The following is a 17,650-nucleotide window of genomic DNA, read 5'->3' as shown; positions in this document are numbered from 1 at the left end:
ATTAGGTTTAAATTGATCTGAGATAAAGGCCACTTACAATCTCACAGCCTGAGCAATTTCTCATGATAATCATTGAGATAAAAAACATGAGTAAGAAAACTTTGTCCACCACAGGAGACTCTTTGGAAGAAAGTTGGTTAAAAATGGAACAATGACCTTCAGAACAGGTCATCAAGAGCCCACCAAGGTGAAGAGAGGGGAACCAAACAATCTTCTCAAGAAGGGAATTACTTAGTTTTGTGTTTTTTTTAAATCATATTTATTGAAATTTCCAAAACACAGAAAGTAAAAGTAAAACAAAAATAAAATACATTTGAAACCTTACTTTCATTACCCACTTTCTGGGACTCCCCCCTCCCCCATCCCTACCATATTCCCCTTTCATAACGTTGGTTCTACAAGCTCTCACTCCCAATTTAAAACTTAATTTGTTTAACCCAATATTCAAATTTAAATTTATACAGTCATCATCATTACCTTAAATAAAATAAGATTCTCCCCCCAAAGTCCACCCCATTTTCCTTCCACGAATTCCCTTTTTTTTTAATAAAGACGCCCCAACAAAGTATAAAGAACTATATAAAGATATAAAAGATAAAAAGTATATAAAAAAAAATTCAGAAAATAGTTACACAGCCTTTGGATTCTAAATCTCCCCCCCCCTTCCCCGGTTTAAATTCCCCATGTCCATCAGTCTGTCTATTGTCTGCCTGGAAATCTTAGATCCATAATCAGATTTTCCCCCAGTTCCTTGCCAGTTTTTTTTAAAGTTATTTTTATGGTATTTAACTTCAAATCTCCAATCCAAAAACGGCCCCTAAGGGCCTTTAGTTTCCTTGGTCTTTAAGGCTCCCCCCATTGTTCTTTCCATGTTGTAGTCCAGTTTCTTGTCTTGTTCCGCTGCTAAAACGTTCTAATTCAGAAATTTAGTAGCTCTACAGGAGTTGTTGTTATTCAGGAACAAAAACTTACGTTCAGTCCCTTCCTTTCTTCAATAGAAAATTCTATTGTCTCCTTTAATGTAAACACCCCTGTAGACAAAATACTGTTTCAGTTTGCAGCTTTCCCAGGAGATAACAAGTCCTGTACAATTCCAAGAGTATTTTTCCACTTACGACCATCTTTGTAATGTCCCGAAACCCCTCTAGGGGGATTGTAGTAAATTTGTTTCCTCTGATCCAAAAGAGCGATTGTTGTTCCATATTTTCAACATTTTGTATCCAAATCGTAGCAAATTGTAGTGAAATTAACTAGCAAAGTCCTCATAGCAGAGTCCTCTTTAAATTTTCTGACTTTGACAGCTACTTTGACAGCTGTCAAAGTCTCCGTCTCTTTTCACCAGGCTCTCTCACAAATCGCCCCGGTTCCCAGGGGGGGTTACGTTTTCCTTCTCCCTCCACTCTTCTCCTCCAGCACAGTTCTTGTATTTTTCCATCGTGGAATTCTTAATTTTTGTCAGAAATACGCTTCTTTCTAGACCTTGGTTACCCAGTCCTTGTTTTAAAATGTTTACAGTAGGGAGGGGGACTGACTTCCTTTTTGGATCCCCCCCCGCTCGTGCCAAATCCGAAAAAAGATTCATTTTTTTCTCCTTTAAAACCCAGTTTCCCAATTACTCACGGGTTGTTGTTAAAAGTCCGAATTTTCAATGGAAGAAGTCAGCGCTCTCCGCCGGATGGCATGCGGCTTCGCTCGGCAGGGAAAGCAGAGGACTCAAAGCACCACGCCACTCCCCGGCACCCGATCCGTAGCCTTTAAAAAGGCTCCTTCACGAGTCGGGAGGGCGCTAACGGTGCCAGCCGAGTCACCCATGTCCACGGGCTCCGTGCCCGTGGTTTTTAAGGGTCCCCGCGTCGCCGGCGCGGTAGGACCCTGCCCCTGCCGAGCAGTCTCCCTCCGGAGCTCGGAGGGAGTCCGCCATTCGGCGATGGCACCAACCCGGAAGTCCCGGGAATTACTTAGTTTTGTTGCCATCATGGAAAACTAAATGTGTCTACTCTCTGCCCACTTAGCAGTGTCAATGATGATGGTGTCCAGGGTGAGGCCCCTGCAGTCACCACCTTGGCTGGAAATTTTTAAATGAAAGAGAGACCAGCAACTCAAGCACTATCCCTACTGCTAAGGAAAGCAGCTCCCTTCTGTATAACCCATTTTTCATTTTGGTACACACCACTTGACTGGGAAACTACAGGCAACTTTAGATCAGTGTTCTAGGTGCATTTAGAACAAGGAATTTCATTAATGTGAGCAGTTTCTGAGCTCTGGGTACAGTACTAAGCCTAAGATTTTAGATTAAAACTGCAGAATGGAAGGGAAGGAGGACCTTTTTCTGCCTCCTCACTTCCAGCTTTCATATCTCAGTTTTTAACTGAGGACTTAAGGGAAGGAGGACTTTATTTTGGCTCCTCACTTCCAACTTCTCTCTGAAGACTGGAAAAGAGACTCTCTTAAGAATATTAGGGGGTCAGGTAGGGGAAGCATGGCTTTGTTTTCTGCAGTCTTCAGATGAGGACTAGACCATGTGAAAAATGAATATAAGATTTTAGCTGCGGTTCATTCATTTTCAGCTTTGTATTCTTTTTATTAAATAGGCACAATTAAACATTCAATTGCTGCACCCATAATCTAGGTTTAAGGTGCCATTTAGCTTGGAGCTTTCATATCTCAGTTTCTAACACTGTTTTATATTAGTCCAAGTTTTATTTTCTAGCTCCTTATATATTCAGAAAATGTAAGTAATTGATCATTAATGAAAAAACAAGGAAGGAGACAAACAAGGAAGGAAGAAAAACATCCTTCTTCAAGGTTTAATTTTTTGAGATGAAAGATCAGTATTACTTGACTGGTAAACAGGGGGATTTAAGAAATAAAATTATAAATTGGAGAAATGCACATTTTGAATGATGGCTCTCTTTCCATTTGTGTATTAGGCAAATTTGGTTTTAAATGCGAGTTTACTTGAATTCCTCCCGCACCCTATTCTCCACCCACCCCCACCTACCACAAAAGGCCACTAACTTGTTCCAGGAGGGGTCCCCTGATTGTGCCCAGTTTTGGAATGATGCCTGGGAGCTGGGAATATATTTTGAGAGATAGTTTTCTTTTACATTTTCAGCTTGGGATAATTCACAGAACCCCATCATTGTGAGATTCCAGAAATGCGATAGACACCTTCCTTCTTAGTGAGAAATTAATATGGTAGCCCTGAAGAATAATGCAGATCATGTTTTTTAAAGTGCTAATCCAAAGCACAAACAGTGTGACCAAGCTTCCTCATGGTAATGGCAGCATTTCTGCTATCTTTCCTTTAGCTTTATGAAATTCTCCCATGGCTCATGAAACATCTCCCAGGGCCCCACAAGAAGGCCTTGTCCTGCTCAGAGATGATGATTTCATATGCAAAGGAGGAGATAGAGAAGCATAAGGAGAATCAGTCTCTGCATGATCCACAAGATTTCATTGATTTCTATCTGCTTCAGATAGAGAAAGTAAGTATCAGCTTTGAAGCTGAATACTGCTCATCCAATGAATCATTATATTCCCTGTTATAAGTAATACTAATCTCTTGCCTGGAAACCAGTATATTTTTTCCTGAATCTCAGTTGAAAATGGCATTGAGTTCCCCCCAAATATTTCTCATAGTCAATTTAGTTGCTAAAGTGAGTTGACATCCATTAGCATTGTTAAAAATGTGAGTGGGAAGAATTGGAAACCTAAGTGTGTTAAGGGGTCTTGCCTATGGAGCATTCCCTCTGTACATAAATTTCTTTGGATTGATGTTCATCTGACATTCAAATGTGGACTGAAAAAAATAGAAAATCCTAAACAAAATGCTCATAAACTAGAGTATGACTTCAAATCCCTGTCTCATCTATCTTCACATACTAGAAAGGACAAATATATATTCATCTTTCCCTCTGTGAACAATGTTTATCATAATGACAAACAAATGGTTAAATATGTTTAGTGGTAAGTGCCATATTTCAACAAAATTGTCATCTTTTTATGCCAATTATGCGACGATTATTTGGTGAAAAACAAAGGCACGACCCTTATGCGAGGAAACAGTTTTTATTAACAAACATAATTATGTTTCTATTGCTTATTATTCTATTGCTTGAACAATGTTTATCATAATGATAAACCAATATACTAGAAAGGACAAATATATATTCATCTTTCCTTCTGTGAACAATGTTTATCATAATGACAAACGAATGGTTAAATATGTTTAGTGGTAAGTACCATATTTCATCACCTAATTGTCACAGTTTTATGCCAATTATTCTTTTTTAAAAAGGGGGGTGCAACGATTATTTGGTCAAAAACCAAGGAACGACCCTTAATTGAGGAAACAGTCTTTATGAAGAAACATAATTATGTTTATAATGCTTATTACTTGTTACTAACTGTTTTTGTTGTGATTAGGATGCTCAGAATATGTGTGAACAGGCACAGGAAGGATAATAGGTAGTCCGAATTGGAGCAAGGCATTCTCATGCACGCTTACAATGCCTTGTGACCATTATGTGGTGAATGCTTTGGGACTGATTTGAAAAAAGGAGCTCGACTATTATATGGTGGTGACCATTAGGTAGTGAAATATGTAGCACACATTTTGAATATCTGCTGCCAGAGTTTCTGTTGGATCCCTCTCTTCATGCCAGTATTGGGTTATTATGCCAACTCACAGATCCTGAAATCTAGCACCAGCAGCTACCGCTGTAAATTCAAGAAAGTGTGTGTGGGTTTTTTACCATAACCAGCTATGAAGTGGAGGGCCGGTCCACTCATGAGGCAGGCTGTGAGAGCTGCCTTGGGCAGTGGAATGCCAACAGGAGGCATCTCTGGGGATGTGCTGCCTAGCCAGCTGCTAGTGGAGAAGCAAAGGGGGCAGCTTCTGACAAGATTTCACCAAAATCTTTCAATATCTTACCAAGCTCCCTTTTGTTGTTGCCACTTTGTGGGCACTGCTGTACAACCTAGTTAGGCAGGTGGCAGCAACAGTATGGCGATGGTGGCAACACCTTCCCATTTCACCTCAGGCAGTGTAAGAGGACACCCCACCCCTCATGAAGCATGTGTGGGTGGTATGGTAATAAGTGGGGGAAATAAAATAAAGTAAGTGCTGAAGGACAAACTGTAATGTGTGTAAATGACTTCCCCCATTTTCAACACCAGAGCAAGAATGACCCGGAGTCCACCTATGATGAAGAAAACTTGGCTCGGTGTATTTCTGAGCTCTTCATAGCAGGGTCAGAAACAACCACGGCTTCTCTGAAATGGGCACTTCTCCTCCTGACAAGTCATCCAGATGTCCAAGGTGAGAGAGGAGAGCCAGGGCTTCTCTTGATCACTAGGGTGGATCATAATTCTTTAAAGGTTTCATATTGGAAAGAGTTAAATGTGAGTTTATGATGGAAATTATGGAAGGCAAATTTTATTGACTTTCATGACTTTCAGGTCTGGAAAGATCAGTTTCATGACTTTCAGGTCTGGAAAGATCACCAATATTTTCCTACATAGTTTCTGTAATATATAAATTTCAGAAGTAAAAATGTAAAATGCCCACAATGCCCTCTTCCCACAGGACATTTCAAGTCTATGATTACTGGGACAGGTAGAGATGGAGGGTCTGAATGTGTAATGGAATTGGGATAGGAGAGGGTTGGTGCAGTGGATGGGCCTCCATTGTGAAACTAAGGTTGGCAGTTCGAATCTGCATGACAGGTGAGCTCCCGTTGCTCTGTCCCAGCTTCTGCCAATGTAATAGTTTGAAAGCATGCCAGTGTAAGTAAACAGGTAGTGCTGCGGTGGGAAGGTAATCAGTATTTCTGTGTGCTCTGGCACTCATCATGCTGTCCAGTTGTGCCAGAAGTGGTTTAGTCATGCTGGCCACATGACCCGGAATGCTGTCTGTGGATAAACGCCAGCTCCCGAGGCCTGAAAGCGAGATGAGCGAAGCACCGCATAGTCTCCTTTGATTGGACTTAACCATCCAGGGGTCCTTTATATTAGTGATGCTAGCCAAAGAGGAAATGAGGAAATGAGGATTAATGAAACTAAGTAGGAAATATTGAGGGCAGGGGATTTAGAACACACACACACACACACACACACACACACACACACACACGAAGCCTTTGATCTCAGCCCTTCAGCAAATCCAGCCAGCTCTGGTAACCAGAAACAACTGCCATGAGCTTCACTTTCAGCCTTTTCACACCTGGGATCTAGAGTGGGGAAGAATCATGTACACAGACGAGCTCTTTGGAGGACCAGGTGACCTAAAAATGCAAGAAACCTGGACTCATTCACAGAGGATTATGGAATATGTTCAAGGGAAATAAATGTCCATCTGAAATAAAATGCAATATTCACAATAAACCCTCTGTTTCCATCATTCTCTTCAGATAAAATGCACAAGGAAATAGAAGATGTCATAGGTTCTGCTCACTCTATCTGCTATCAAGATAAGAAGAAACTGCCCTACACCAATGCTGTGATTCATGAAATGCAGCGCTTTAAATACGTCAGTTTTTTGGGGTTCCCTAGGCAAAGTACAAAGGATTTCAAGCTGTGTGGTTTTCTCATTCCCAAGGTATAACAGTGTGATACAGCTGCACTCCTGTAGCCCAAGAGCAAAGAGCAGCAGAAGGTTTCATATTGAGAGATGTAGCCAGCCGTACAGGAACTTCCTGTCTAGTCAAAAATCTGAAGGGCAAGAGAAGGAGCTCCATCTGCAGACATGTTTCACCATCAGCAAGTGCCATTCCACGGGGCAATTGTGGCAGGGGAGGAGCCTGAAGTATCCAGAGGTCTCACCTGGGTTGTGAGCTTTCATTTTAAAAGAGGTGGCGGAAAGCCCTCTTGTGTTCCTGCCTGTACAGAAATTTTGTGAAGGTGAAGAATACAAAACCAACCAACCCCCTCCCAAAAAAAATAATAATAAATCACACAGGTCTCTGCAATGATTAGTCTTGGAATAGTGTGGGACAATCCAGAAATGTTTTGATCTGAAACATTCCAAGTCACTTGTTTCTTATTTGCAGGGGACTATTATTGTTCCCGATCTACGCTCTGTTCTTCTTGATCCAACACGATGGGAGACACCTACAGAGTTCAACCCAAATCATTTCTTGGACAAGGATGGACAATTCGTGAACAGAGAAGAATTTCTGCCATTTGGTGCAGGTAAATGCAGAAGTCCAAGCTATGTTGTTATCTGTAGATGTGCTTACTGGTCTGCTTCCAGAAAATGACATCAGCAGCAGCACATGAGGGAGTGGGCCAGAGCAGTAGCAGCGTCTTTCTGGCTGGAGTGGCAGTGCTGGTCAGCAGAATGGGGCATGGCAGTGGCAAGTTAAGGGTTGGTGGCTTGGGGCCAGAGCCATAGCTAGGTGATCTTGTGCCCCTGACAGAACTGTCCAGATTATGCACCCTAGCCACAGACAAATTAGCTCTTCTTTCCTCCTCTCCTCCATGCCCCCCCCCGTTCAATTCCTCACACACTTCACCTTGTATTGAATTCTTTCACAGAAAATACAATATTTAATTTATTATTTCTTAATAAAAGGTTTCATCAAAGAAAATGACATTATGATGGAAGTTGACAGTTTTTTTAATGTAATTAATGGTAAAACAATACACAGATAGGTCTAAATGAAGCATACAAAAATACCATACTGATTTGTTCCACAATGAAAACTTTACATTATACTTTCACAGTATCTTCCATGCCACTTGTTTGAAGCATGCTTATGAGAGGTGTGACAAAAACATTGGGCTAAAAAGCAACTCTAACAGAGAGCTTACAAAATGCCTGTTAAAAATGAATTGCACGACACTATTGTAGACATACTTCCAACTCCAAAAGAACTGTTGCTAACACAGATAAAACATTTACCTAGATAATTTCTGACAGTACCCAGTTCTTTTTGAGTACAGTGGTGCCTCGCAAGACGAAATTAATCCGTTCCGCAAGTCTCTTCATCTTGCGGTTTTTTCGTCTTGCGAAGCACGGCTATTAGCGGCTTAGCGGCTTAGCGGCTTTAAGAAAAAGGAAACAAACTCGCAAGAACTTGCAAGACGTTTCGTCTTGTGAAGCAAGCCCATAGGGAAATTCATCTTGTGGAACGACTCAAAAAACGGAAAACCCTTTTGTCCAGCAAGTTTTTCGTCTTGTGAGGCATTCGTCTTGCGGGGCACCACTGTACTCAATAACACTTCACATAACAAAGCAGACCAGAGTACGAGATGGCTCAGTCGGTAGAGCAGGAGACTCAGGGTCATGGGTTTGAGTGCCACGTTGGGCAAAAGATCCCTGCATTGCAGGGCATAGAGCTCGAAGACCCTTGGGATCTCTTCCAACTGTATGATTATCTCTCTCTGTGTGTGTGGATTGTCACCTTTCTAGTCACACTTCTTTGAAGTCTCTCAGCCCCACTCACCTCACAGAGTGTTTGTTGTGGGGGAGGAAGGGAAAAGAGAATGTTAGCCACTTTGAGACTCCTTCGGGTAGTGATAAAGCGGGATATCAAATCCAAACTCTTCTTCTTCTAAAGTATGCAATTCTTGTAAATCACCTGAAGTGTCAGAAAGCATCGCACAGGTAGTAAAACTTGGCTTAGTTACAAACAGTGGTAAAAGCTAAATAATTGGTATAGGAACATGAGAGTGTCTTGTAAGAACCATGTGGTCTGAGCTTGGAGTAACTACATCTGACCTCTCTACCCAGTGAGCTTCTCAGTTGGCCTGAGGGAGAACAATTGGTCTGAAGTAAACCTGGCAGGACAGGTTACTCCATGGTCTTAACCCCTTTATGCATTGCTGATTTGGGCAGTTGACCAATGTTTTCCTTTCATTTTTTAAAATCAAGTTTTATTGAAATTTTATACGTAAGTCACAATAAAAATCATACTAAACTAAAAGGGAAAATAGAAAAAAGATGAGGAAAGGAAGTAAAGAAAGAAAAGAAAAAAAGGATATTACAAAGTCCTCTATCAAGAGTAAATCTTCACCCTTATTCTGCACACAGTCCTCCCAGTTCTCACTTAGGAGCTAGACCCTCTTGCCCCGGCTTCTAGCCCTGGGCAATCCTCTCTGCCCTTCCCCTCACACAGGGTCCTGTTAGAATTCCTGCTCCGGGATTGCAGTCATGGGATTTTTGTCCTGACAACAGTTATGGGCCCAGGTATCAGGGCCACAGACCCAGTGCCAGCAGAAGAAGAACCGGGGTCTGTTTTTATCTTGGTTGGAATCTCCTGGAACTGGCAGTGTTCCAGGCAAGCCTGGAGGCAAGCCTCTTCAGAGATGGAAGGGGAAAAAAGCTGTGAGGAGACAGACTGTGAATAAAGCCTGTGCTTGAAAATGAAAGTAAAGGCAGGCCGGACTGTTTTGTGCCAAAGCCAGCGGCTCGTGCACAGAAGAAGGCAAGAGGCTTTGAAGTTCTTGCCAGGCAATTAAGGCCGGCAGAAGAAGGCTTGATTTATAGCCGTCTGATGCCCACCAGGTATGCTCAGGAGTTTGCTAACACAGCTGTTGCAGATTTAGCTGTGGTTAGTGGCTCGACGCAGGTCTAGGAATCTGTAGTCTTGAAAGGGGCACAGGGTTTGTCCTCAAGGGACGGGAAACCACACCCAAAGGCTGTAAGGGTAGACACTGTTTCCTTGGAGAAGGAAGCTGGACCACGTCCAGAGGCCGTGTGTGCCAACACTGATTCCTCAGAGAGGAACGTGGCTAGGGTTCTAGTCCCAACAAAGCCAGGTGTGAGACTTCCTGATAGTCAGAAGGGCTATGACGCCAAGACTAGTCAGAAGTGCAAGATGGTAAGGGCCAAGGCCAATCCAGTTGCAGGTTGTTCCAAGGGTGGAACAGGTGATACAGGGGTATACTGTGTGTATGACATCTGTATGGTTGCTGCAGTTACACTGATGACTGCAACACAGTGCATGAATTGGGGGAGGATGTTAGAATTCCTGATCCATGATTGCAGTCATGGGATTGTTGTCTTTCACATGACGGTGTGTGTTTTGACTCCAGAGTGGGAAGTGACGGAGACAGGATGTTTGTGTTACTGTGTTCTGTGAAGTGGGACTATTGTCCTTTGTTCATTCTCTTTGCTGTCTAATGCTAGAGAGAGAGGGAGCCAAGTTGCAGTGCTCCGTGTGTGTTTATATGTGAATAAACATAGATTAGCCAAATGCTGAGTTGCTGAGGCCTGTTACGCAAGCTGCGAAGACTCTGCAGATCCCTAAGTGTACCGATGTCTGCTATGATGTTCGGGCTGAAGAAAGCTTTTGAAGCTCCCGAACGAACGACCAAGAGGGAGAGAACATGCCAGTCGGGCATGTGTCTCTGCCATGGTCCTACTCAAGTGTAGGACGAGCTCCTGACAGGCCCTTCATCTGTATTCCATTCCCTTCCTCATTGTATCTTCCTTGATATGAGATAGGGAACTTCAAATTACAGAACAAAACATAAGTATAATAAGAAGAAAGAAAGAAAGGTTAGCACTGACCAGGCTAGGAAATTGACAGCAGCTTTGATGTTTTCCCTAGCCTAACTATTTCTAGTTTCCCAAAGGGTTATATGGAATGTTTAGAGCAACAAAGCAACGAACACTGGAAAGTAAATTATTGCTCACTTACTGCCTTCTTCATATCTCCTCTTCAGGGGCTCGCATTTGTTTGGGAATGCAGCTGGTAAAGATCGAAATCTTCATCTTCCTGACCAGCCTGCTGAGGGCATTCAGTTTTCAGCTGCCAGAAGGAGTCAAAGAACTCAATCAAGAGGCTATAATAGGGGTTACAATACATCCCCATCCTTATAAACTCTGTGCAGTTCCCCGCTGCAACACATAAGAAGATAGGAAAATATTAGGGGCTGCACCCCTGCTTCCTGCACTCGGTGACCCCTTGGCCACTCCTGACACATGAACCCCCTAGCATTTCCCCTTCCCTTCCCATCTCATCCCATGCAACTACTGAGGTCTCTTTTTACCTTCCAGTTCCATTTCTGAAGCCAGTTCTCTTATTTTCTGCACCTCTGCTTTGCATCCATTTCCCCCTTCACCCCATCTTCTCCATTTCTTCAGGTCCTTTCATGCCCCTGCTTTCATCTTCATCCCTCTCCCAATGCCTCCTTACTCCCTCATTTTTGACAACTTCCTTTGCACCCCCATTCTTACTCTTGCTCCCTTTTCTCCTCCCCTCCCCCTTACTTTTATCAAATCTCCCTAACACACACATTCCCACATCTCCTCCTCTCTCCCTCTTCTCCTGCCTCCTTACAACACCACTCCCCATGCTGAGAAATGTTATTGTATCTTTAAGATGAGTAGACTCCTAAGAGCTGTCAGCTTCTCCAGTTGAAGAAGACTAAGTTTCTTTGATGGATACTGTACATGTGTGCTTGTTAATAAAATATCTCTTCTATGGAAGTCCTTTGTATTTAACACCAGTTCTCGGAGGGGCACTATCCCTATAATGTCCATATTCTTTCCAGCCGGACCTCCCTGTTTAGAGTTGGAGCTAAAATCTTGTTCTTTAATCGTTTTAGGTCCAAATAGTCCAAAAGCTCCAACTTCCACCTTGTTCAAATTTATGGTCCATAGATCTTCAGATCCCCACAAAAGGAGATCTTTCCATTCCTCCTTTTTAAATTCAGACCAAATTTTCCTCTTCCAATCTTTATTTTCATCCATGTTGGCAGGCCTCCGGCTCTCCTTTACCTTCTGCTGTTCTGCAGCCTCTCCTTCCTGTTCCTCTTGTTCATTTTCTTGTTCAGCTGCCTGGGTTTTGTAGCTCAAATCCTTTTCCAACTCAGTGGATACAATTGCTATTGACTTCAAAGTTACATCACTTGTAGACAAAACATGACCTTGCTCATACAACTTTTGCAACTTTCTCATGAGAAAAGCAACCTCGTCCAGGTCAGCTAGTATTTTCCGACCTATTTCCATTCTTGCAATGTCTCTGAACCCCCTCTAGAGGGATTCTGATTGTTCAATATTCCTTTCACTTTCCAGCCCAAAAGTCAAGTTAGTTTGTTTCAATCCTTCTTATTTTCAGCAACTTGTAATTATATTGTGTCTATTTTAACCAGCAAAAGCATCAGAAATAAAGTTCTCTATTTTTCCGACTTTGACAGCTAATCTGACAGCTGTCAAAATCTTCTGTATCTCCTCAGCAGGCTCCTCTCATGGATCACTCCCGGTCCCGGAGGGGGTGTGTGTGGCAATTTCACTCAAAACGTTAGCTCATCCTCCAGCACAATTACTTATATTATCAATCCGTGCAATTAATGATTTTTCTCCAATAAAGAAAGGCTCTTCACTCGACCTTAGTTGTCAAATCCTTGCTTTAAATTGTTTACAATTAGGGGGAGGCGGACTTCCTCTTTGCACCTCCCCCGCTCATACCGAATCCAAAAAAGATTTTTAGTCCAATTTCCCAATTACTCACGGGTTCTTGTTTCTAGTTAGTCCAATTTTTTAGAAGAAAAAGTCAGCGCTCTCCATCGAATGGCATGCAGCTTCGCTCGGCAGGGGAAGCAGAAGACTCACAGCACCGCGCCACTCCCCGTCCCCCGCTCCGCAGCCTTTAAAAAGGCTCCTTCGCGGGTCGGGAGGGCGCAAACAGTGCCCGCCGAGTCACCAGGTCCACGGGCATCAGCGCCCGTGGTTTTTGAGGGTCCCCGCGTCGCCGGCGCAGCAGAACCCAACCCCTGCCAAGCAGATTCCCTCCGGAGCTCGGAGGGAATCCGCCATTCGGTGATGGCGCCAACCCGGAAGTCCAAAGCAACCGGCAGAGAGGGACTTCCAAAGAAACCGGCAGAGAGGGACTGAGGGGGATTTGAGAGCCTCGGACGTGAGGTTGCCAGGCTGATAGTAGAGGGATTAATGGATTTTGGCTTGGGGATCGAAACCGGGGAAAGGAGGGTGGGGTTTGGAAATCCAAAGGGTGTCTGAATCTTTCTTTTATATTTTTCTTTTTAATTTTTTGTTGTTATTAGTATAAAGATGGGGAATTCGTGGAAGGGAAATTGGGTCGACCTTAGGAAAATTTTTAAGTATAAATGATTGATGTTTATGAGTTAAAAGTTGATATATAAATTGAATTAAATCTAATAACAAATTAAGGTTAAAAATTTAGGGTTAAGAACTTGTTGGATAATTATCTTGGACATGGAATACAAGAAGGGGAGGTGAGGGGAAGGTCTGGAAAGAAGTTACTGAAAATCTGGAATGTAATGAATGAATTATCTTTTTCTTTTTTCTTTTTGTTTGTTTGTTTTTTGTTTTTTGTAATTCTTTTTTGAAAGTTTAATAAATATTATTTAAAAAATAAAAAAATAAAAAATAAAATATCTCTTCTAAATCACTACATTGAACCCGGAACTTCATGTTGAGGACCACACAAGCTATCAGGAGTGAAATACATTGTGTGGAGGCACTATGGAATATTTGAAGGCTTCACATCCTTTATCACAGTTAAAGAACGGGAGAAGTTTAAAACAGATGTTCCCCTGACTTCCACTCTCCTTTCCTTCAATAGCAGAAGTTTGAGTAAAATGGAGATGGAGGAAAGCTGAGATAACTGTGGCTTTAAAATGTAGCAGACCCTAGAATAATGGAGGGATGGAAGAACACTGAGCAAAATAGTAAAGGGTAAAGGGCCCCCTGACCATTAGGTCCAGTCGTGACTGACTCTGGGGTTGCTGCGCTCATTTCGTTTTATTGGCCGAGGAAGCCGGCGTACAGCTTCCGGGTTATGTGGCCATCAGGACTAAGCCACTTCTGGTGAACCAGAGCAGCACACGGAAATGCCATTTACCTTCCTGAGCAGTAGCTACTTATCTACTTGCAATTTGATGTGCTTTGAACTGCTAGGCTGGCAGGAGCTGGGACCGAGCAACAGGAGCTCACCCCGTCACAGGGATTCGAACCGCTGACCTTCTGATCGGCAAGTCCTAGGCTCTGTGGTTTAACCCACAGTGCCACCCACGTCCCATACTGAACAAAATAACCAGTGCTTATTTTCTAAAAAATAAAATAAAAATGTTTAGGGGTACTCTCATTTTGACTCAAGAAAATTGGGAAAAATCAATACAGTAAATGGGCAAAAGGACAAAGAATCAGAAAATGTTTAGGAGTATGCATACCTCTGCATCCCCCGAGGAAAAAATAATAATTTAATATTTCTACCCCGCCCATCTGGCTGTGTTTCAGGGCTGCCTTCAGATTTCTTCTAAAAGTTGGATAGTTTATTTCCTTGACAACTGATGGGAGGGTATTCCACAGGGACCACTACCGAGAAGGCCCTCTGCCTGGTTCCCTGTAACCTCACTTCTCGCATCGTTCTCTCTCTCTCTCTCTCTCTCTCTCTCTCTCTCTCTCTCTCTCTCTGTGTGTGTGTGTGTGTGTTTGTGTGTAGTAACATAGAGAAACAGCAGAGATGGGCTTATAAGCAACCACCCAAAAGCTAACAAAACAGAAGAATGAAATGGAAAGTGGAATTAAAGAGGACAAAGATACTTTGGAGAACAATATGGATGAAGGATTGCCAGAACAGAAGGATGAAATGGTGGAGCTGGAGGCAACAGATGGTGTAATGAGGAAGCCCTTCAGAAAAGGTGTCTGGAGGATTGAAACAGTAAGGTGGTGGAGTTGTGATGTTGGAGGAGTGGAATAAGTCATGGATCAGGGGTCGGCAATCTTTTTCAGCAGAAGGCCAGTCCACTGACCCTCAGACCTTGGGGGGGGGCAGACTATATTTTGAAAATAATAATAATAATGAACGAATTCCTATGCCCCATAAATAACCCAGAGATGCATGTTAAATAAAAGGACACATTCTACTCATGTAAAAACACGCTGATTCCAGGACCATCCGTGGGCCAGATTAGAACGTGATTGGGCCGGCTCCGGCTCCTGGGCCTTAGTTTGCCTACACATGCCATGGATGAAGAGAAAAAGGCGTCTGCGCACAACTTGGAGTGAATTCAGAGAGGAAAGCTATCAAACCTCTGGAACATTCCTTGGAAAAAGAATGGAAGAAGTGTAATTGGAAGGGCTATTTCCCAAAAAAATCAGTATGGAAAATCACAGCAAACACAACAGGTTCAGGTTGTACCCCACAGAGCAGGAGAACAACAAGCTTGCTCCCTCTTCCATGGGATATTTCTAGGTGGCTCTCATATCTCTTCTCAGTCTCCTCTTCTCTAGGCTAAGGATGGGCAGATATTTCTATCTTGGCCTGTGACCCTTTAAGCAGAAATGCTAGAAAACTGCCCTGAAATTTTAAGCATGCAAAGACTCTATGCCTCTTTCCTTGTGTCCCACTCCCAATCAGTGTATCATTTCGAACATATACAGTTGGGTGGGTGGGAGGGAAGAGTGAATTTAGAGTATAAGCTGTCATACCAGAACCCTCTCTTGGGCTCAGGGGAGAGGAACATTTTGCATTCATGAATTTATATGTAAATAATGCTTGTTGTTTAACTGTTGCCATCCTGAGAAGTAAAGATTTATCTTCAACTATTTGAGTAAGGCTTTTTTATTATCACAAATAGCTAACAAAGGTTATGGGCTCAGTCATGCCCCACAAGTGGTGCTAGAAAACGGCAAGGAAATTTTGAAGTCAATCCCAAAACCAGCAACTTAAACTCAGCACAGTACAGATTTACCCCTTGATCCATGTCTGTTGAACTTCCTGGCACAACTTTGTTTCAAAGTTCAGTTCATTAAATTTTACTTCTTCTTTTTTTACATTTCATTAAATGTTTGCTTTTTTCCAAAAAGGACTTTCATTGGTGAAATTTTCCAAGTGAAATATTTCTCTGCAAGGAGGGAGGAAATGGGAAAAAACCTCCCTATTGTCTCTTTGCTCACAAATCCTGCCTCAAGGGCTCATTTAAGATATTGATAGGGTCAGCCTGTTGTGGTTGTGAGCACCCTGTTGCAAGAGTTAATAAAGATCAGGCTTACTAGCTGCTTTGTTTCTCAGTATTCTCTGGTTTGCCTCTGTTATTTTTCTCCTACCGAAAGAGAGCCTACAAAAGGACTCTATATATTAGCTCTTAGGTACCCCATAAGGGAAAAGGAGCACTTTTGTTCTTATAACAGAAGACAGGGAAGTGGAAAAACTTCATGCCAAAACACACTAAGTGGTGTCTCAGTGCTTTTTTTTTTTTTAATAAATTTTTATTAGGGTTTTTACAATATTACAAAATGAAAAAGAAAAAAGAAAAATACAAAATAAAAATAGTTAAAAACAAATCAATCTTTTCATCACTTATTTTTCATTTACTTGTTTCCCGGACCTCCTCATACCTTCCTTTTTTGTATTCCAGTTCAATTTATTAGTTCAGCAGTTTCTTTCCCTCTTTATTTTATCCTGATCTTTAATCTTAAATTATTTTAACATTAAATTTTTACTTATAAAAAACCATTTTTTCATATTCTTTTATACCATTACAGCTAGAAACCACTTAATTTCAACCCAACATCATTCTAACATTCATTAATTTTGCAATATTTCTGTAGGTAGTCTTTAAATTTCTTCCAGTCTTCTTCTTCTTCTCAGTGCTTTTCACAAGGAGAGCAGTAACTGCTGCTTTTTTAATCCTTTAGTCACAGGATTCAGTCTTTCAAGAGGCAGGTTGTTGGCCTCCTCTAACTATTCAGTTTCTGGATCAGTACTCCAGAACTCTGGTTTTCCCCCTCCTGTATGCACATGCAGTGGTATCTTGGGTTACAGACGCTTCAGGTTACAGACGCTTCAGGTTACAGATGCTTCAGGTTACAGCCTCCACTAACCCAGAAATAGTACCTCGGGTTAAGAACTTTTCTTCAGGATGAGAACAGAAATCATGCTCTGGCAGCATGGCGGCAGCAGGAGACCCCATTAGCTAAAGTGGTTCTTCAGGTTAAGAACAGTTTCAGGTTAAGAGTGGCCCTCCAGAATGAATTAAGTTCCCGAGGTACCACTGTTCATAGTTACAGTTAAAATGTCTTCAGGGGAGGGGGAGTTCTGACTGCTTGCTTAGGGCATCTTGTGAGCTTTTCTAGACACAATCTGGGCTCAGAACCCTACCCTCCATCCCTTTGATGCTTCTCATGTAGAGAAAGCTAAGGGTGTAACAAAAAGCTGGCTACTTCCAAAAAAAACCCCCCAAAACCTCACACAGCTGTTTTGCCAATGGAACTTCCCTGTATGAAGTTTACAACGCGTTTAACTGAAACACTTATTTGATGTGTATTGATCCAACCCTGCTTTGCAGGGTAGGACTCAAACCAGTGGCTTCATGTTACAAGAAAGAAGATTCTGAAATAAACACAGAGAAAAACTTTCTGACAGCAAGAGCTGTTTGACATTGTAACAGTTATAGATAGGTAGCCGTGTTGGTCTGCCATAGTCAAAACAAAAAAATTCAGATACCTGAAGAAGTGTGCATGCACACGAAAGCTCATACCAAGAACTAACTTAGTTGGTCGTTAAGGTGCTACTGGAAGGAATTTTTTTGTTTTGACATTGTAACAGTCTCCCTTGGAACGGTCTCCCCAAAAGCTGGCCACTTCCAAAAAAACCTCATGCAGCTGTTTTTACACTGGATTTTTATAGAAAAGCCTCTGGGTTTTTAAATAAAA

At 42.2% G+C, this 17,650-nt stretch overlaps 1 protein-coding gene across 2 annotated transcripts in view; it reads left to right on the top strand.

Annotated features, from left to right (window-relative positions):
* The window catches only part of LOC144324924 (cytochrome P450 2J2-like), a 49,375-nt gene extending 35,712 nt beyond the window's left edge, over positions 1–13,663 (top strand). Inside the window, exons 6-10 of one of the 2 annotated variants that reach the window (XM_077929669.1) lie at positions 3,312–3,488; positions 5,182–5,323; positions 6,414–6,601; positions 7,053–7,194; positions 10,675–13,663. In XM_077929669.1, the coding sequence (XP_077785795.1) occupies positions 3,312–3,488; positions 5,182–5,323; positions 6,414–6,601; positions 7,053–7,194; positions 10,675–10,862 (837 nt within the window). In that variant the 3' untranslated portion in view covers positions 10,863–13,663. The remainder of the gene's footprint in view (positions 1–3,311; positions 3,489–5,181; positions 5,324–6,413; positions 6,602–7,052; positions 7,195–10,674) is intronic. The other variant, XM_077929670.1, reaches the window with a different exon arrangement.
* The last annotated feature ends 3,987 nt before the right edge of the window (positions 13,664–17,650 follow it).

Source organism: Podarcis muralis, chromosome 6, assembly GCF_964188315.1.
Source record: "Podarcis muralis chromosome 6, rPodMur119.hap1.1, whole genome shotgun sequence".
NCBI classification, from domain to species: domain Eukaryota; kingdom Metazoa; phylum Chordata; class Lepidosauria; order Squamata; family Lacertidae; genus Podarcis; species Podarcis muralis.
This window is presented reverse-complemented; position numbering and strand designations above follow the sequence as displayed.